The following is a 16,486-nucleotide window of genomic DNA, read 5'->3' as shown; positions in this document are numbered from 1 at the left end:
GGTATTATTCTAAACCATACCCTCTGATTTTACAACAAGACTGGAACATATTTTCAAGACATCTCTAATATCTTGAAGTTCATTATCAGACTTATACTCTGGTCCATTTTCATCAGAAAGATCAACAGCAACAGTTGTAGCCAGCTCTTCCAGTGTCAGTGGACGAACAGCAAAAGACAGCCACTGTAGAAGGATTTTGGCATAACCATGATCCTTTGTTGTGATTCCCAACAAGATTTGATCATAGGTTTTTTCCAAACCCTGAGGTAGATCAGCTAGCTGCTTTTTTAGATCAGTCTTGGTCCGGCACTTTTTCAGCTCATTTAACTGCAATGCAACCCAACGAAACCTAAAATTGCATTCAATAATTATTCTGTCATTTAAATGTTGATAATAAACATACATTCCATCTGCTTGTTTCATTAATGTCAACTTTATTTGCTCTTGAGTGTCACAATTCCATTTTTGCAAGGCAGAGTCATTCTGAAGCTGATAGACAACATAGGCTACAAGATCATGATTCTCAGATTCCTCAGCCAAGTCAAGACAATGATAAAACTTGAAATTATCCTCAATCTCCTGTTCTGGGCGACTAGTAACTATCAAGTGAAGCCCAAGATTCATATTGTTCTTCAATATAATAGTCTCAATCCAGTTAAGAAGCTTTTCTCTTTCAGTACATTCATCAAGAGCATCCAGAATAATAAATGTTGAACTGAAGCCAGCAACAATTCTCTGAAGAGTATTCTCCAGATCATCCAGAGTTGGCTCTTGATGGCCATTGCCACAGCGAGCATACAGATTCACTAAGACTTTAGGCACTCCACCTTCACAGTTGAGAGAGAATTGCCAGATAAGTGATCGCATCAGTTTATCATGCAGCTGGAAATCCTTCTGTGAGTCTCTTCCATCAAAAAAGAAATATGCAGTAGCAGAATTGAATCTGTGAAGGATATTGTAAATTATTGCTGAGCTGTGAAAATAAAAATCAGTTCAATTCCATAAAAACATTGGAATTCTCAACCTTAAAATGGTTTTCCCAGAGCCACCTGGATAGACTTTCAGCAACATATAAATTTCCAAATTTTGACAGAACACTTACATTTTCCCTTAATCCAGAGAAAGTCAGGCTGTTTGAGCCACTCAGAAAATATATTCCCATTGAGAAACCATTGACAGGCATCTGGTTGACTCTTTAGAATTGCATATGCAGCATTGTAGTTAATAGACTCTTTAGGTGGGGAAAGCCACTTATAAATCTCCTTGACTGTAACAAGAAAATGAAGTCAATTATGCATTTGAAATAAGAACCTGCAGTAATACCCAGTTGTTCATCCCTAATTGTCTCAAGGGTAATTTGAATATTTGGGTCCACACCTACCAATCACAAATACATTAACATGAATGATGCTTCTCTTACAACTTACCTTGATTGATGGTACCTATTGAAATATCAGTGAAAGCACTAAAATGTGATACTCCAAATGCAACAAACCATAGTTAGGGCCTGTGTTCACATTTTGAGCCAAAATGTTGTTTATAATGTCAGCTTGAAGGTTTGTTGAGAACTCTGCATGGTCTGTCAGATTTGAGCAAGCCCAAACCATGTTTATAAAAGTACTGACTGGCAGGCATCACTTCTGCATTTAGAGCAGAAGAAATGGGTAGAGAGATAGGTGAATCAGAACTTGGAGGATCTATACACAGTCATCAGAAACAGAATATAGAGATTTGAAGCAAGCATGAACCAATCAAGATAGGAGAAGGGTGTTGCAAAAAATTAACAGCTCCTTCCACATGGCCTTCGACCTGACCAACTGTGAGATTAGAATCAATGAAGGTCAATATCAACTTCATAGCAAACAGATTGAGGGGCATCTCACAGGCAACAGTCATTTCAGTACCCACTGACACCAGGCCTACATTCAGAACAGCAGCATTTGGGTGAGAGGTAGGCAGGTAAGAACCCAGGGAATCTATATCAGTGTTAACAATAATAAATGATAGAGGTTTGGGGTTAATGCAGACCAGCGGAGATAGGTAAAACTTGCTGTGAGCGCTCAGCCACTCCTTCCCCAGGGACTTCAACCGGATCACCTACAAATTTGATTTGATGAGCAATCAATGTTCGCTGTGGGGCAAGAAGATTGAAAAAGTATCTTACTGGCGACTGGCATGGCTATGTCCGCCGCACGGATGGCCGAAGACGGAGTTATCAAGATAAGCGGGTCAGAGCTGGGGCTAGTGACGTCAGCCGATCGATGCGCCGTCCTTGAGCGTGATCTTTTGATCGCTTTCTTCAGACTAGAAAACGGTTTGAGGAAAGGGTGATTGGTTGGGGTAGGCATTGTTACACGACAGGATGGAAGTTAAGAGAAAGATGCGCAGGGCGGCAAGGACAGCGACAGGACAACAAGGAACCTCTTGTTTTGGGTCTGGCTGTGCGAAAAACATTTGCATCTGTTGACGACCAACCCACCAAACACGCCCTTTTTGTTTCGCCAGGAGAGATGCCCTGCCCTCCGACTTGCAAAATCAAGTCAATGTTGTTTTTGTCCGGCCAGCTTCCATGGGGGTCCGGCTTCCGTCTCGAAGTACCCATAGACCCTGCCGCAAACCCCCTCGTCGAGCGGGGTTGCATGACAAATCATCCAATGTTTCCTCTGTGGGTTGTTGAGCTACCGCCGACATCGCCTGGAGATTCTTACTCGACCTCCCGCTGCAATCAAACGATACCCGGTGGTCGCTTTCGTATAGAGATAGCTTGTTGAGATATAGAGGATGCCCAAAGAGTTAGGTTTCATTGCAAAAATGTTCGAGTGCACCAGCTTTGAGTGAGTTCTCCCTTCCATTATATTTACTCCCCTCTCTACATTACCATTCTCCCCTTTTGTTCCGCAGTCAAACTTTCCCCATCCCCTCTTCTTCTGCATGCCACCGTTAGTCTAATATACTGATAGCTCTGTGACTGTTCCGGTCTTCTAAAATTCCTCTACGAGTCCATGGAATACAAGATCGCAAAACAGAGATATCTACTGGAATAAGCGCAAGAGATCTGGAGAATAGGGATAGCGGCCGTCTCTCCTTTGGTACGTTGTCACCCTGCGTTACATATTCATTCGTACCCTTCTCCCTTCCTCAGCCTCTGAATTCCTTATCACCTTGCATATATTCGATCTTTCGCCTCGCTGACTGCCCCCGTTCGTTACACAGGCGCTGATCTTACAACACCAACGCCAGCCCCCCTTCGATGATTTTACCGTCTTTCCTACATCCACCATGGCCCGCACGACCCGGCCATTTGCATCCCTTCGTGTATCGACTCACGAAGGAGATATCGTCATGGTCTAGCCCTTTTAACGAACTCGCCCCCATACCGAGCTCGTTGATTCAACATCAACTCTTTGCCAGTGCCGCAGGCGGACCTCTCACATACATCGATCGTCTGAGGTTGCGCCCAGCTATGTGGCTCTTCGGTCATTCTCTTCCGCCAAAGCTCGCTCAGCGCTCAGAACTTCTCGGTTATCTCCAACGTTCTATGTGTCGTTACATATATGGCATACCGCCCAAATGGTCCCAATCTCTGCCTGTAATACGAGCAATCGTTGTCTCTGGACCCAGCGTCCACACCGCGTAGATTCCCCGTCGTGCGTACTCATTCGCAGCTCGTCGTCGCCATGGGCTGCCGCAACGTGACACATACAGTTGTACCCATCGCTGATTGGGCTCTTGTAAGTTTGGATTGGACGCGCCCGACGACGATGGTTACTGACACCTCCCTTCTTTTCCAATCGTTTTTCAGCCTTTATCGAACTACTGAGGACAAAGGCTTAGGGCGAGAAACACCAAAACTCATTGGAGGGACCTTGTCCCTTCTCACGCGGACTGCGACTTCGATGGAGGATGGGGCGTGGCTATTGCCCGTAGGTCAGTGATACTTGAGTGTTTTTAGGGTTAGTACTCACAACAATCGTGCATAGGTTTGTTTGGGGATGCTCTGCTTTTGCTCCAGAAGAAGGGGTCGAAGAACCACGATGTTTGACCATCTTACTTGCAATGAGCGATGATGTATATTCGTGACATTGCCCAGGTTGACTCTGTAGCTTCACGGATCCGTGTTGCGATACTCAAATTATAACCAGAACTACAATGTCAATCGTAATATCGATACCTCCCAGAACATCATCGGGCACTCGTTAAACAGTGCCGCTTGCTATTACTTCCTACGTTCACAACGAGTTACGATGACGAGGACTGGTATTGGGGAGGCATTCGACAAATGGGACCGTCTCGTATCAAATTATGATTGGCGGACGATCCTACTGCATTGTCAATTCACGCATGAGATCAGGCTTTTGTGGATGACAGATGTAAGATATACGTACTCCCTTTGCCTAAGAAATTCACGCCAAAGGACGCAAACGTAACGGTTCTGGCGTTGGTAATGGGAATGCGGGATACAGCAGCAGGTGTAAGTGAAGCAGCATGAATGACCAAAAGCGATTGGAAGCGGTGTATATGCGTCCTACGTCCGTGTCATGGAGCAGCGGTGGGGTGGGTAGAAGTAGGTGTCTAGGGGAAGAAGAGGATGAAGCGGTCGCGTTCGTTGCTCAGAGGAGGAATGGGAGCGGAAGTGGGTTGATAAATCCACTTTTGAGAGGGGCCATAACTCGCTCATACGAATGGTACACTGTCCTCTGCAGAAAGTCTCATATGCCACGTCACGATCCTCACTAGTTAATCCTCAATGACAGCCTAAATCCCTCCCAGATGGTGGTCGCGTTGACTTGCAAGCGAGTGGATTCCTTAATAATCGTGGGATCCAAGCTCGTGTGGGAGGAGTTGAATGGAAGGGCATGTGTCATCGACGCTTTGGGTCTGAGAGGGGAGGGAGCCTATGTAACAGCCATCTGTCAGGATTTTCCGGATGCGTCGATATCCATGGACCTAGCGATGTGTTCTAGTTCCTCTAGGTCGGAATTGTTCGCAACCAGGTCGTGAGCGCACCAAGACCTATTGTCAACATTGCTCCATGTCAGTAGGCAGACAAAGAGCGCGATGGAAGCCATAAGGGATGGCAGTACTTACGAAGGTCGTTGTATGCGCAGGTCCGTGGAAGTCCGTCTTTGATGAGGAAGATAGCCCTTGAGCTTGAGCTTGTAGCCAGGACCGTGAGTCGGTGATCGGATACTCGGACGTCGACTTCGCCTGGCCCGCTGATCCAGGAAGTCAGAGTTGGACCCCAGAAGAGGAGAGAAGAGGAGGACTCACCCTGAGATCATCTCTAGTCGCATATCACTCGGAGCGACGTATTCACGGTGATGCCCATCCTCACTGGGCACGAAGAACCCTGCAACGAAAGATCAGCCCTCTGGAGTTACGAGTATGAAATCGAAGTAAACTCACTGATAGCCCAAAGTCATAGTATCCTTGTCATCAACGAAATCTCTCAAATGGTCCAATCGTACCCGGCTTTTCCTAAGTCATGAACCTCCCTCTCAGCGGCCGAATCCATCAGAGGGCTTGTCAAACAACGACGGACGAGGCTTGGGCGAAGTTGACGCCGGTCGACCGCATGACCCCCGTCGGGTTCGTCGTGGATCTGTCTGGAAGAGGGTGAGGAAAAGGTAGTCAAGTGACGTCGTTACCTACAGAAGGATCATTAGAGAACGGGACGACAATTCTGTAAAAAAGATTGACATACGCAACGACTGTGGACTCTGCACAACGTGTGGGGACAGCAGCTTTCAGAGCTACGGTGTGAAGTCGGTTGCCCATGGAACCTGGAAGGGCACTAACTTGGCTCATTCTATATGGAGAGTTTTGACACACAAGAGTGTCTAAGAGTGCCCCGTTTCAGCTGAAGAGCAAGTGAAAAAGAATGTTGTAGGCGGTACTTACGAGCAATGATGGGAGTGGCATTCAACCCACGACCCGCATGCGTTCTTTTGCAAAACTTTCTTCATTCTCATTCTGAACGACTACGCATGAAACACTCATAAAATCCTATCTCTACAACCCAACATCCGAGCTACACTATTCGTCCACCTTAGACTTTCTCTAACAATACCGATGGAGGTTGGATGGAGGCCTAGAAACCGTAAACGAGCCCCCGTATGAGAAGTACGATGCCCCGTTGGTCTGGGAAGACGGAAGTCAATTCTCTTTCGGTTTCCAAACTTCCTGGAGTCCCTGCTTGCGGAAAGAACGTCCCAGCCCCGAGAATTTCTACTTTATTCGTCCTGTTCTCCTTCTGCGTCTCAGTCGGTTCGTTTTCCATCCCAACCTCGAATCCAAGCTCATCGTCATTTCCACTTATCTCACCCAGCCGCTCGCTTCTCTTGACGGTACGACACCCCCTCCGAGCCCTGCTTCCCAGACTGGAATCCAACGGTCCGATATCATCGACATGTAAGAGGCTATATTGCTCATTTGAGGCCTTACTGAGTCCTTTATTCACAGAACATATGGTAGCCTGCACGAAATCTTGACCCAACAAGATGCAGTCCATTTGGATCAGTACCCCATGACGAAGCTCAGACGTGTGATGCAGGTTTTTGGGAAGCCATCAGACGCGTCAAGGAGGAAGAAATAGAAAGTGGTTCGGTCCCACTGCCAGATAGCGAGGTTATTCAGGTTGACGATGGCAAAAGGAGTGCATCTTCGATGTCAGCGATAAATTCCAGATGGACGAAGCACAAGCCTGCATCCTCGTTCGCACGTTCATCACAGCCAAGGACTCTCTGGGCCAACTGGTGGTGGTTCTCTGGAGGCCATTGCTGCTGAACGTGCCGAGAACATTACGCTGTTTTATGACGCGGAACGGCTTCACACTTTCCGCGTCCTCCTTCCTCTGTTTAACGCAACGGACGACTCAGATCACGGCCTACACGACTTCGCCCTTGAATGCATATACCCAAGGCTTGCCTGATGGCATGAAGGTTACAGAGGGACTCTTCCCGAAAACGAAGGAGGTGTTTCCGTTGAAGCTAACCGGGGATCCGAAGAAGGCTGCACGCTGGGCGAAGCACTCGTTGAAGGATCGATCGGTGCTTTTGGACGTGCTGTTTTGGGCGACGTTCAACTACGTTCAGTGCACAGGACCATTGGTGGTAACGATCCATGAAGCTGCATACGGCACCTGTCTAGGTTCCACGCCAGCGAACAATACCCTCTTTCTGGGTGAGGAAAGCAGGCAGATGCAACAAGATTATGCTGGAATTTGAATTCTCATCACCACCGAGATCTTTAGACTTTTCCGAAGATACGGATAACTACACGTCATCCCCTCCCTCTCTTAAACGCACTCACGAGCCGGTGACCACTCACGGAGGGAGTCAATGCTGTTGCACCTACTTAGCATGGACGTATGTCCTGTCTCGCTTGCACTCGAAGGCTGCGGAAATCAAGGAGCTTCCACCCTCATACCAAAACGCCATATCCCAGCTTCACAATCGTGAACCACTGCATGTCCCAATGTCTTGAACCAGAAACCGGGTTGTACAACCTCCTCGGCAATCTTCTTACAAACTCCCCTTTGTCCGTTACGGCTGTCTCCTGGAAGACTGGTTCATCTATATCAAAGCCCAATGCAGTCGCGTTCCGCTCTGTCTTGAAGGGTTCGTTTCTCCTCATGACTTTTTATCGTCTTAGCTGACCTTGACCTCGACAGGATTCATCATGGCGATCGTGGAGCTTGTTCCCGTTGAAGTTGTTCCCGAATTTGACGCGCTAGTCGGAGTGTGGATCGCACTCTTTGGCAGGAGCGAGAGTTCCCCGGTTTCAGGCATATGTCGGCAATTCTGGGAAGCAGACTTTCGTACCAGAGTTGCTCGACGAGCTATATTCGACAAAGATTTCCCATACAACTCAAGCCTCTCGCCCGCCTTCTCCGTGCTAGAACCAAGCCTACCTAAATTTTGCTTTCGACTGTCATCGTCAAAGATGAACAAAAGGGCTCTTGACGCAGACGATATCCAGGTAGCTGCGGTCGCGAAGAAATGCAAAGTTAACCAGGGGTTCAACGTGCAACCCGGTGACCACAGCATCACATCGAACGATGACCGCAACCAGCTCAACTCCATCACTACAGAGTCTCTTCAACAGCTACTGGATTTCTCGCACCTCTCCGACGAGCAATGCATAAAGGCGCGCTTTGATGTCGTAGCCAACGCCCTTCTACGCGACTTTCACTTTGTCCTAAAATGCGAAAACGTGGAAACGGAGTTCCAGATTTTAGAGCTGAACTTTTATTTGCAGAAAGCTGGATGCCATGAGGACCCCCATGGAGGCGAGGAACAGAAAATCTGTGCGCGGTGGTGAGCATTGTCCTCGATGATTCTAACTGGATTTGGGCTCGTGTACTCAATCGTCGACAGGTACTTTCATCGTCCTCCACGTCGCTCCGCAGATTCAAACTGGAGCGCTACCAGTCTAACGGACTGCTACAGAGGTGGCTCGAGGAAGGGTATGGATGTGACCATTGGTGGCCCCTCTCCATCCATCACCACCACGTCTCCATACTTCGCACCCTCCGCTACAACTCCGAGTGCTCCTGGGCCATCGAACTTGTCTTCCAGCATGGAAATACCACCCTTGCCACGCGGTGGCATTCTCCTCAGATCCATCCGCAAACTCGGTCCAAAGCCCCAAGTGATCTCAGGCCACTCTCTCTTAGTCGACCAAATCCTCTTACTCAGCAGGGTAGCCTCCATTTCCGAGTTGATTGAGACCAAGTGGGCAGGAGAGAGGACTGCTTTTATCCACAGTGATAATCCTGGCGCCGATACCCCATCTTATAAACTCTATCTCAAGCACTCCCCTCACAGCCCCGGCTTGAAGATATACAACTCCCCACGTATTGGTCTTGACCTGTCACACCCGGGAACGACAGGCCCAGAAGTCAAGCCCCTCCACTCCCGCATCCGGTTCTTGCCAAAGCGATATCGATACTTCACCAATCCGTCCAAACTGGTTGCCAACGGGCGCACCCAAACTTTCCTTGGCGTCCTCTATTCATGCATCTTTTCACCCTCTAATACTGGTCTTTGTTCTGGGTCTCTCCGTTCACCACCATGACATCTCCTTCCGGAAGTGCTGTACAGCCGTCATCAGGACCTCAATATTTATATTCTACAATTCAACTATCCGTCATTACGACATAGCCCCCCTCCCAGTCGACTTCTATATCCTTGCTTCCCACCTTGCAACTATCCATCATCACGAGGTATGTCCCCTCCCAGTCGACTTCCACGTCATCTGCCTTTTGGTCAATCGATGGGCCCCGTCTTTCTTGTACTCCTGGTGGTGTTACCGACCACACGTGAGGCTGGCACACCTCAAGCCGAAACCGTTGCCTCTTTAGTTGCATCCTCAGTTCTATTGAAGCAATAGGAGAGCGCAGGTTCAAATGACACACCTCTGCTCCTATGACTCTCTCTGTAATCAGCGCTTGAGCCGAGCTGGAGGCTCTACTCTACATATCCCCGTAATCGTTGAAAACCCCTTCTGATGGACGAATTGCTCTGGTAACGTCAACTGGAGTAACCACCTGCGTGAGCCCAGTGTTGCTCTCCGCTGCTTTGGACCAGTGGAACTCAAATCATATTGCCGTGATGTCGGGCGGTGTTGGGGACCATGTGGGCTTTCCAAGGCTCCCTTCGAATTCAAGTACCTTCCCAACCACGCCAGACCCTTCAGCTAGTCCAAAGACTTCGTACTTGGGGCTGTGTGTTGCTGTACGGTCAACTGCTTTCATCATGAGCGTTCTTGACTGATTCGCATTCAAGAACCCTGTCCTCTCAGTTGGAGGTGAACCTCCCGTAACCGGCAGCAATTTGACTCTTGTCAACTTGACCATTTCGCTGATGTGTCGTATGTTTGGTTTCCTATCTCCTAAGCTATGGCAGTAGTTATCGCTTGCCCAGGTGGAACTCTGCGATTGGCTCCTTTCGATCCTTTTTCCAAACGGCTAATTCAGACATCTTGATGGCGGTATTCGCATTCAACATTCCTGCTTTGCTGGAGGCCGTCAAAGCTGTCAAGCCATTCATTGCTTCTACTGCGTGGATGAACAGTATTGTAGGCTCGTTGGGTCCAGGGCTCGCCTCTATCGCGGATCCAATGATTGAAGCCTGTAGTATTCGCGAAGAGACTCCACGGGTCCTCACGTTGCTGTCAGTTGGTACCGCGGGCATGTCACCAAAGTGTGCTTAAAGTTGGGGTGTTGTGAACACTCAAGTTGAGATGTTGGACAGTGGTTTCCTGCCAATCCCAAATCTAGTTGAGTTGCTTGACCTTGTGGTAACCTTTTGTTCTCAATGCGGACCAACGTAATTCAGATTTGTTGCCAGAAAGATCTAGCTGCAGAGAGCCGCGCAGCTTCACAAGGATCACACTTGCATGATGCTCAGATATAACTTGCAACACCGTGCCCATACCATATAATACTGCATACAGTAATACTGTCCAAGGCCTGGCCTCTAGAGTCCACGTATGTCCGCCTTGGTTGTGTCTTGTGTTTTATGGATTCCCATACACGTTTATACTAGAACTTTCTTTTATCCAGTAATTGTGGTTTCTCGGATCGGTTTGGTCGTCAGGGCCATCTTGTCATAAACCACCTCACCTCATGGATGCGGAGGGTCCTTTGAACTTTCATCACCCCAAGCTTCAGACGGCGCTCCACTTAAACCATGAAAGATGCGAGGGAAAACTTGACAATGACCACGGCATTGAACCTGGACATCTACACCCACCTCCTGATGTTCATATCTTCCCCAGCCGACCTCCTCGCAGTGGCACTTACCAGCTGTGATCTATTTCATGTTGGCATGCCAGAATTGTGCTATTGCTCTATCAGGGTGCACTTGGGGAACATTGCACTTTGGAGGTACCTGGCGGAGAACCGACAAGGGGCTACAGCCCGAGAAATCCGAGACGTCCACCATCAGCAAAACAACATTACCCTGGTAATAACTTGTGGTCCCGGTAAAGTCCGAAAATAAATGTCGAGCTTGGGATTACAATGTAACATTGAGTAATTTTGGTTGTCTCTTTTATTCAAAAATAACTTGGTCTTATGCTGGTATGGTACAATTACAGCTGATTTCAGATCTATGCGGAATTCCCAAAAAAAAAAAACAGAGCCCAGGACCCCAGAATCAAATGACATAATACTTTCACATCTGCAATTTCTAACATGCCTCTAACTTAGTTTTGTTTGAGTTCAGTTCTTTCTACCATAACTGTATCCCAAGATCTCCTACATGGTCTGAATGTTTTCTATAGACTTTAGGATTAAGTAGGACAATTCGGGCATCTAGCACTGTTACAGATACATCAATCCTTGCTACAATAAGGGTTCAATTGAAGAGAAAGCAATTCTGGGTTGAGAGGTCAACAGAGAACACCAGACTGAACACAAAGAAAAACCTAGTTAGAGGGCTATAAGCTGTTGTCTTCTTCTTCACCATTGAGAATTGGAACTAGACTACATGGAAGAGAAAGAGTCATCTTCAAGTTCTTTGAATAGAAATACCAGGTAAAGTCTGCATCAGGGCTGATGTCGCCTTCCCTGGTGGCAGGTGCCTGGTCCAAAAACTGTTCAAGATCTGCCTTCGGGGTACTAGCATGTTTCAAAGGAGGGGTTTCCTGCAGCTTCATGGCAACATGTTGAGGCACTCTGGTTTCACTTTCCACCACAATGGTGCCTGTTTGAGATGCAGAACATCTTCAGCACTAAATATCATCAAATGGATTAGGGACAGGAATTGTGAGGATAAAGTAAACGTACTTGGCAGCACTGCCGCAGGATGGACTTACATCTTGCAAGAATAGACATTGCATGCAGTGACTTTATACTTATTCTCCACAAGGTGTTTCTCTAAGATTGCTGTAGGGAGTTTCAAATAGTTGTCTTGAATTTCAAAAAGCTGTGGTTGAAGGTCTTTGCCTTGATTTCTTTCTTGCCTTTGCCAATGGTGCCAGATTTGTAGAATGTGAGGTGAGCAACAATGGAAAGATCAATTCCAGTAGGTTCACCACTAGCAGGAGTGTCTACCATAATGAAAAGAAACTTGATATGTAGACACAATGACTGAGTGGGTGCAAAGTTCAAACAAGAACGACAACCATGGACTGTTGGTTCGGAGTCCCAGCCAGCTAAAGCTAATAGGTACAAACAGCCAAAAAAGATTTTGGGATTCCGCATAAATTTGAAATTAGCTGTAAGTTGATGTAAATCAGGTATTCTAAAATCAAGTTGGAACCAAGGTTACAAGGCAAGGGAAGGGAGTCACCATGTCAGTTAAGAAAGGTGGCAACATTGTTCAAAAATACCTGGCATGGAATTGAAGTGTTGGAAAGTATACCTGCAGGATTGAACTTGCGGCTTCAGGAATCAGGCACACCACATGTTATGCAGAGAAGGCAGCCTGTTAGACCATCACACCATTAGACCGTCACACCACACACACATTACAAGGCATGGTGCCATACTTCCATATCATCCCATGGGCTCCAGTAGTTGCAACAACAAGCTTGTTCATACTCACCTCTTTTTGTGGGTGCTGGTGTTTCATAAGAAGTAAAATATAGCAAGGAAGTCTCAAGAAAAAGTGCATGATGAGTCCTATTTAGTGTTCGCAAGTTCAGTTCAGTCCGGTTTTTTGCCCCCAAAATGCGCAACCATGGACTGCAACCAGTCTAGGACTGACCCAGATATTGAGGGAACCAAACCAAACCACCTAGGACCAGTCTTTTGCAGTCTATGGAGCCGGTTCAGACTGATCCAGACTGGTTTTTTTGTGTATAATTTATTATACCAATATAAACCATTTGTATCTTGACTATTATTACTCTGAAAAATAAACAGGTTATATAAAATAGTAAAGCATGTAAATACCTGTCATTCTACCAATTCTTAAGAGATTTAATGAAGATTTGACATAGCTATGACTGAAACCGAATTACATCTCCTAGAGACTCAGGTAAAATATGGATTTGGTTATATCTTTCTCAATTCTTAACTGTTTTTGATGAAACAAAAACCCAATAAAAGGTAATAAATGTGGTTACAAGGCTATGTAACACATGTGACCATTTAACCGGTTGCAACCGATCAAAACCAGTCTTTGAACGGTTTTAAAAGATTTTTGAAATGAGGCAACCGGCAACTGCAGTACTTTTTGATGCCCGCATATTCCTGCAGGAATGGGTCCATTCTGCTGGATTCCATCAGATTCCACAGGAATGGACCAGAATCCACAGGAATGGACCGGAATCCTCTGGAATGGGCCTGGATTCCACCAGATTCTGACAGAAGGGACATGTATAAGTGCTTGTAAATACAAATGTGTGTATATAAACTGACTTTTGTAGTTTGTCAGTGTTATTATCCCTTTTAGGGTATGCATCTTCCTTTTTGGGTCAAATTTCCCATGATACAATAGTTGTAGCCCTTTCTCTTAGCTTTGTAAATGTGTTGAAATCATATTGTTTGGTGTTGTTTTCATGGAGAAAAATACAAAAAACAAAAAAAAATGTGACACTTTTGAAAATCTTTTACCTCATATCTCCACAATAGGAGCACTGTAGAACATAATTCAACCAATTTGGGAAGCTACAATGCAGGGCTACAACTTTCATTTTCGACCATTTTTCATAATTGGTCATGTGACCATCATCCTGACATCCCATTGAATGAACCCTAACAAGCAGAATCCTCATTATCTTGAATTTCTTGACTTTTTGGTCATACAAGATCATATTTTCTTTTGTGGGTATATATAAATGACCCTGACATGGACCCTGAAGGCAGTGCCTCATATTGTATACACTGCATATACTAACTCTATTTTTTGTGAATTTTCTGCTATTCTTTTACTAGAAATACTTAAATTTCCTTTTTTGGATATGTACCCTGAACCTGACAACAGCTATTTGGAAATGTGCACAGACCATGTAAACAGTACCCCAACATTGTCAACAATGGTTAACATCATGTCTCTGCTGTTTTTCTGTTTTTCTGGTTATATTTGCACTAATTACCATATTTGGAAATGTGCATAGACCATGTAAACATTACTCCAACATTGTCAACAACAGTTAACACCAAGTGTATACCTTTTCCCATTCTTTTCTGATCTTCTGGCTATATTTGCATTAATTACCATATTTGGAAATGTGCACAGACTATGTGAACACTACTTCACCATTGTCAACAACAGTCTACATCATGTTTATTCTTTTTTTCTCTTTTTTTCCTGATTTTCTGGCTATATTTGCATTAATTACCATATTTGGAAATGTGCACAGACCATGTAAACACTACTTGAACATTGTCAACAACAGTCTACATCTTTATTCTTTTTCCCTGATTTTCTGGCTATATTTGCATTAATTACCATATTTGGAAATGCGCACAGACCATGTAAGCAATACCCCAACAACATCACCAATAGTGAGCACCATCCCTATTTTTTTCTCTTTTCCCCCTGATTTTCTGGTTATATTTGCATTAATTACCATATTAGGAAATGCGCACAGACCATGTACACAGTACCCCAACATCATTACCACCATCCCTATTTTTTTTCTGATTCTATTGCTAATTTTTATCTGAAAATACAAAACTTGCCATATTTGGCAATTTTTAGTGTTCATTCCAGTCACTGCATTCCAGTGCCATTCCGTTCCGGTCCATTCCAGGGACTGTTCCAGTGTAAATACTGGAATAACAATATTCCGTGGCTGGAGTGAAATTTTGGCTGGTAGATTCCACTGGAATGGCACCGGAATCCACCGGAATGACCAGAATCCGGCAGGAATATGTAGGGCATCACTAAGACCTCGGCAGACAGTGCGTCATTAATTCAATGCAGTGCTACCATTAAACTAAAAGATATCTGCTACGTCTAGCTTCTTCCTTATTACCAGAGGCGCACTGCTACATCACCCCTGTCAGGTGCACCCATCACATTAACCGACCCACCAGAACTGGCACCAGCATTGCCACTACTGATGATACCCCTCTTCGATCATGAGCCATCCAGGGCCACTCAATTTGAGGTTCATTGGCTCACTGGACAGCAGATGACATTTTGGGCTTGTCAAGGTGCGATGCACACAGGAACAGTTCCCTGGATGACAAAATCAATTGTTACCTCAATGACTCATCAACAGGAACAAGCAATCTCATGTATTGGCAGATGTGTTTTTGCTTTCCCTCCTTTTTAGGTATCACCGTATTGAGATACATATAAGAAAATCAACTTCGTTATCCTACTCTTTTCCTGGCAGCCTTAGACTATCTAGCAATCCAAGGGTCTGCTGTTCCATGTGAAAGAGTGTTTTCATCTGCAAATGGGGCCATGACCCATCATTGAAACCGAATTGGCGAGGACTTGATGGAAATGCTGCAGATGCTAAAGTTTTCTCTAAAATCCGGTCAATCCTTAGATTTCACACAGGGAACATCTCAGGAAGATGTCCTGGAGTTCATTAAGTCCATCCAAGATGGAGAGAATGCCATTCCGGAGGATGTTAATGTGTATATTAAGTCTTTACTGGCAACTGTAGAGTAGATAACACCTTGCTTTCCATATTAGGCTTGAAACTGATGGTTTACTGGTTTGAACCAGTGTTACAGAGAAACCAAACCTTGTTACCCAGTTTGATTTGGCTTAGCCATCAATCCATTACCTAAACCTGCAAAACTAGACTGTAACCAGACCTGACCAAACTGCGGCAACACTAGCAGCATGTCTTTCAGGGCTTGAAATTGGCTCTTAAACAAACACATGGGGGTGTGGCAGCCAAAGCATGATAGGCAAAGCTCCACAATTTGCAAAACATTACTGCTTCCTCCATTGCATATGCTGCCATCCATGTAAGTCATCTATAGTTCTCATATGCATTCAAAATGTTAGCAAAACTTCAGGTTTTTTGGTTTCTCTATCACTACAAAGATTGGCGGCTAAATGATGGTGTGTTTCTGTCCAACAGCTAAAACAACAACAAGAAGCCTATGTATCTGGAGCTCCAGCAAGATCAAAACTGCCAAAACCAGTAAGATCAAAAACATCAAAACCTGCACAACCTCCTGCCAATGACAATGATGATGACATTTATGCTGACTCTCCCACTAACCAGCCGTGATTTTCATCTGGGATCAGTCAGCTCCCACCATCTGATGAGGAAGAGGATGACACTACAGTTAGGCATCGTGTTTGATTTCAAATTGTTGCTGACACATATTGATTGGAGGACAGCCTCAGTCTGGCTCCCTGATTGCAAATCAAACACAACCAACTTCCCCACCATCTCATCAAACTGAACAAGTCACTGTCAATGAATGTCCAATTACTGCTAACCGAGGCCCTGCCCAATCCAATGGTGTGACTCATCAACAATCATGTCTCACCCCCCTCCTTCTTCTCCTTCCCTTCTTTCATCTCCTCTTTCAAGTCCTCCAGAAGAGAGCAAC

The 16,486-nt window shown here is 45.6% G+C and overlaps 6 protein-coding genes across 6 annotated transcripts; 4 read left to right on the top strand and 2 right to left on the bottom strand.

The window, feature by feature from the left end:
- Nucleotides 1-4,969: 4,969 nt before the first annotated feature.
- Nucleotides 4,970-5,778, bottom strand: LACBIDRAFT_323179 (uncharacterized protein; the record flags this gene model as incomplete). Its single annotated transcript, XM_001876358.1, has 5 exons — nt 4,970-5,013; nt 5,089-5,216; nt 5,272-5,350; nt 5,543-5,648; nt 5,701-5,778. 5 exons carry the CDS (start codon nt 5,776-5,778, stop codon nt 4,970-4,972), a joined length of 435 nt encoding a protein of 144 aa, XP_001876393.1.
- A 1,690-nt stretch (nt 5,779-7,468) lies between these two features.
- LACBIDRAFT_311161 (uncharacterized protein) lies at nt 7,469-9,078 on the top strand (the record flags this gene model as incomplete). The annotated part of the gene is made up of 3 exons (XM_001876831.1): nt 7,469-7,619; nt 7,673-8,318; nt 8,379-9,078. 3 exons carry the CDS (start codon nt 7,469-7,471, stop codon nt 9,076-9,078), a joined length of 1,497 nt encoding a protein of 498 aa, XP_001876866.1.
- A 536-nt stretch (nt 9,079-9,614) lies between these two features.
- On the top strand, nt 9,615-10,215 carry LACBIDRAFT_311160 (uncharacterized protein; the record flags this gene model as incomplete). The annotated part of the gene is made up of 3 exons (XM_001876830.1): nt 9,615-9,737; nt 9,789-9,862; nt 9,927-10,215. The coding sequence occupies 3 exons, from the start codon at nt 9,615-9,617 to the stop codon at nt 10,213-10,215; spliced, it is 486 nt and encodes a 161-aa protein (XP_001876865.1).
- Nucleotides 10,216-10,694: 479 nt separating this feature from the next.
- LACBIDRAFT_311159 (uncharacterized protein) lies at nt 10,695-11,106 on the top strand (the record flags this gene model as incomplete). The annotated part of the gene is made up of 1 exon (XM_001876829.1): nt 10,695-11,106. The coding sequence occupies one exon, from the start codon at nt 10,695-10,697 to the stop codon at nt 11,004-11,006; it is 312 nt and encodes a 103-aa protein (XP_001876864.1). The 3' UTR covers nt 11,007-11,106.
- A 339-nt stretch (nt 11,107-11,445) lies between these two features.
- LACBIDRAFT_323177 (uncharacterized protein) lies at nt 11,446-13,330 on the bottom strand (the record flags this gene model as incomplete). Its single annotated transcript, XM_001876357.1, has 6 exons — nt 11,446-11,711; nt 11,795-11,818; nt 12,184-12,225; nt 12,555-12,631; nt 12,717-12,767; nt 13,185-13,330. 6 exons carry the CDS (start codon nt 13,328-13,330, stop codon nt 11,446-11,448), a joined length of 606 nt encoding a protein of 201 aa, XP_001876392.1.
- A 2,077-nt stretch (nt 13,331-15,407) lies between these two features.
- LACBIDRAFT_311157 (uncharacterized protein) lies at nt 15,408-15,584 on the top strand (the record flags this gene model as incomplete). Its single annotated transcript, XM_001876828.1, has 1 exon — nt 15,408-15,584. One exon carries the CDS (start codon nt 15,408-15,410, stop codon nt 15,582-15,584), a length of 177 nt encoding a protein of 58 aa, XP_001876863.1.
- Between the last annotated feature and the right edge of the window lie 902 nt (nt 15,585-16,486).

The sequence above is a fragment of the Laccaria bicolor genome, genomic scaffold (assembly GCF_000143565.1).
Source record: "Laccaria bicolor S238N-H82 LACBIscaffold_4 genomic scaffold, whole genome shotgun sequence".
Classification (NCBI taxonomy): Eukaryota; Fungi; Basidiomycota; class Agaricomycetes; order Agaricales; family Hydnangiaceae; genus Laccaria; species Laccaria bicolor.
Note: the sequence above shows the minus strand (reverse complement) of the source record. Positions and strands in the feature narration are given on the sequence as shown.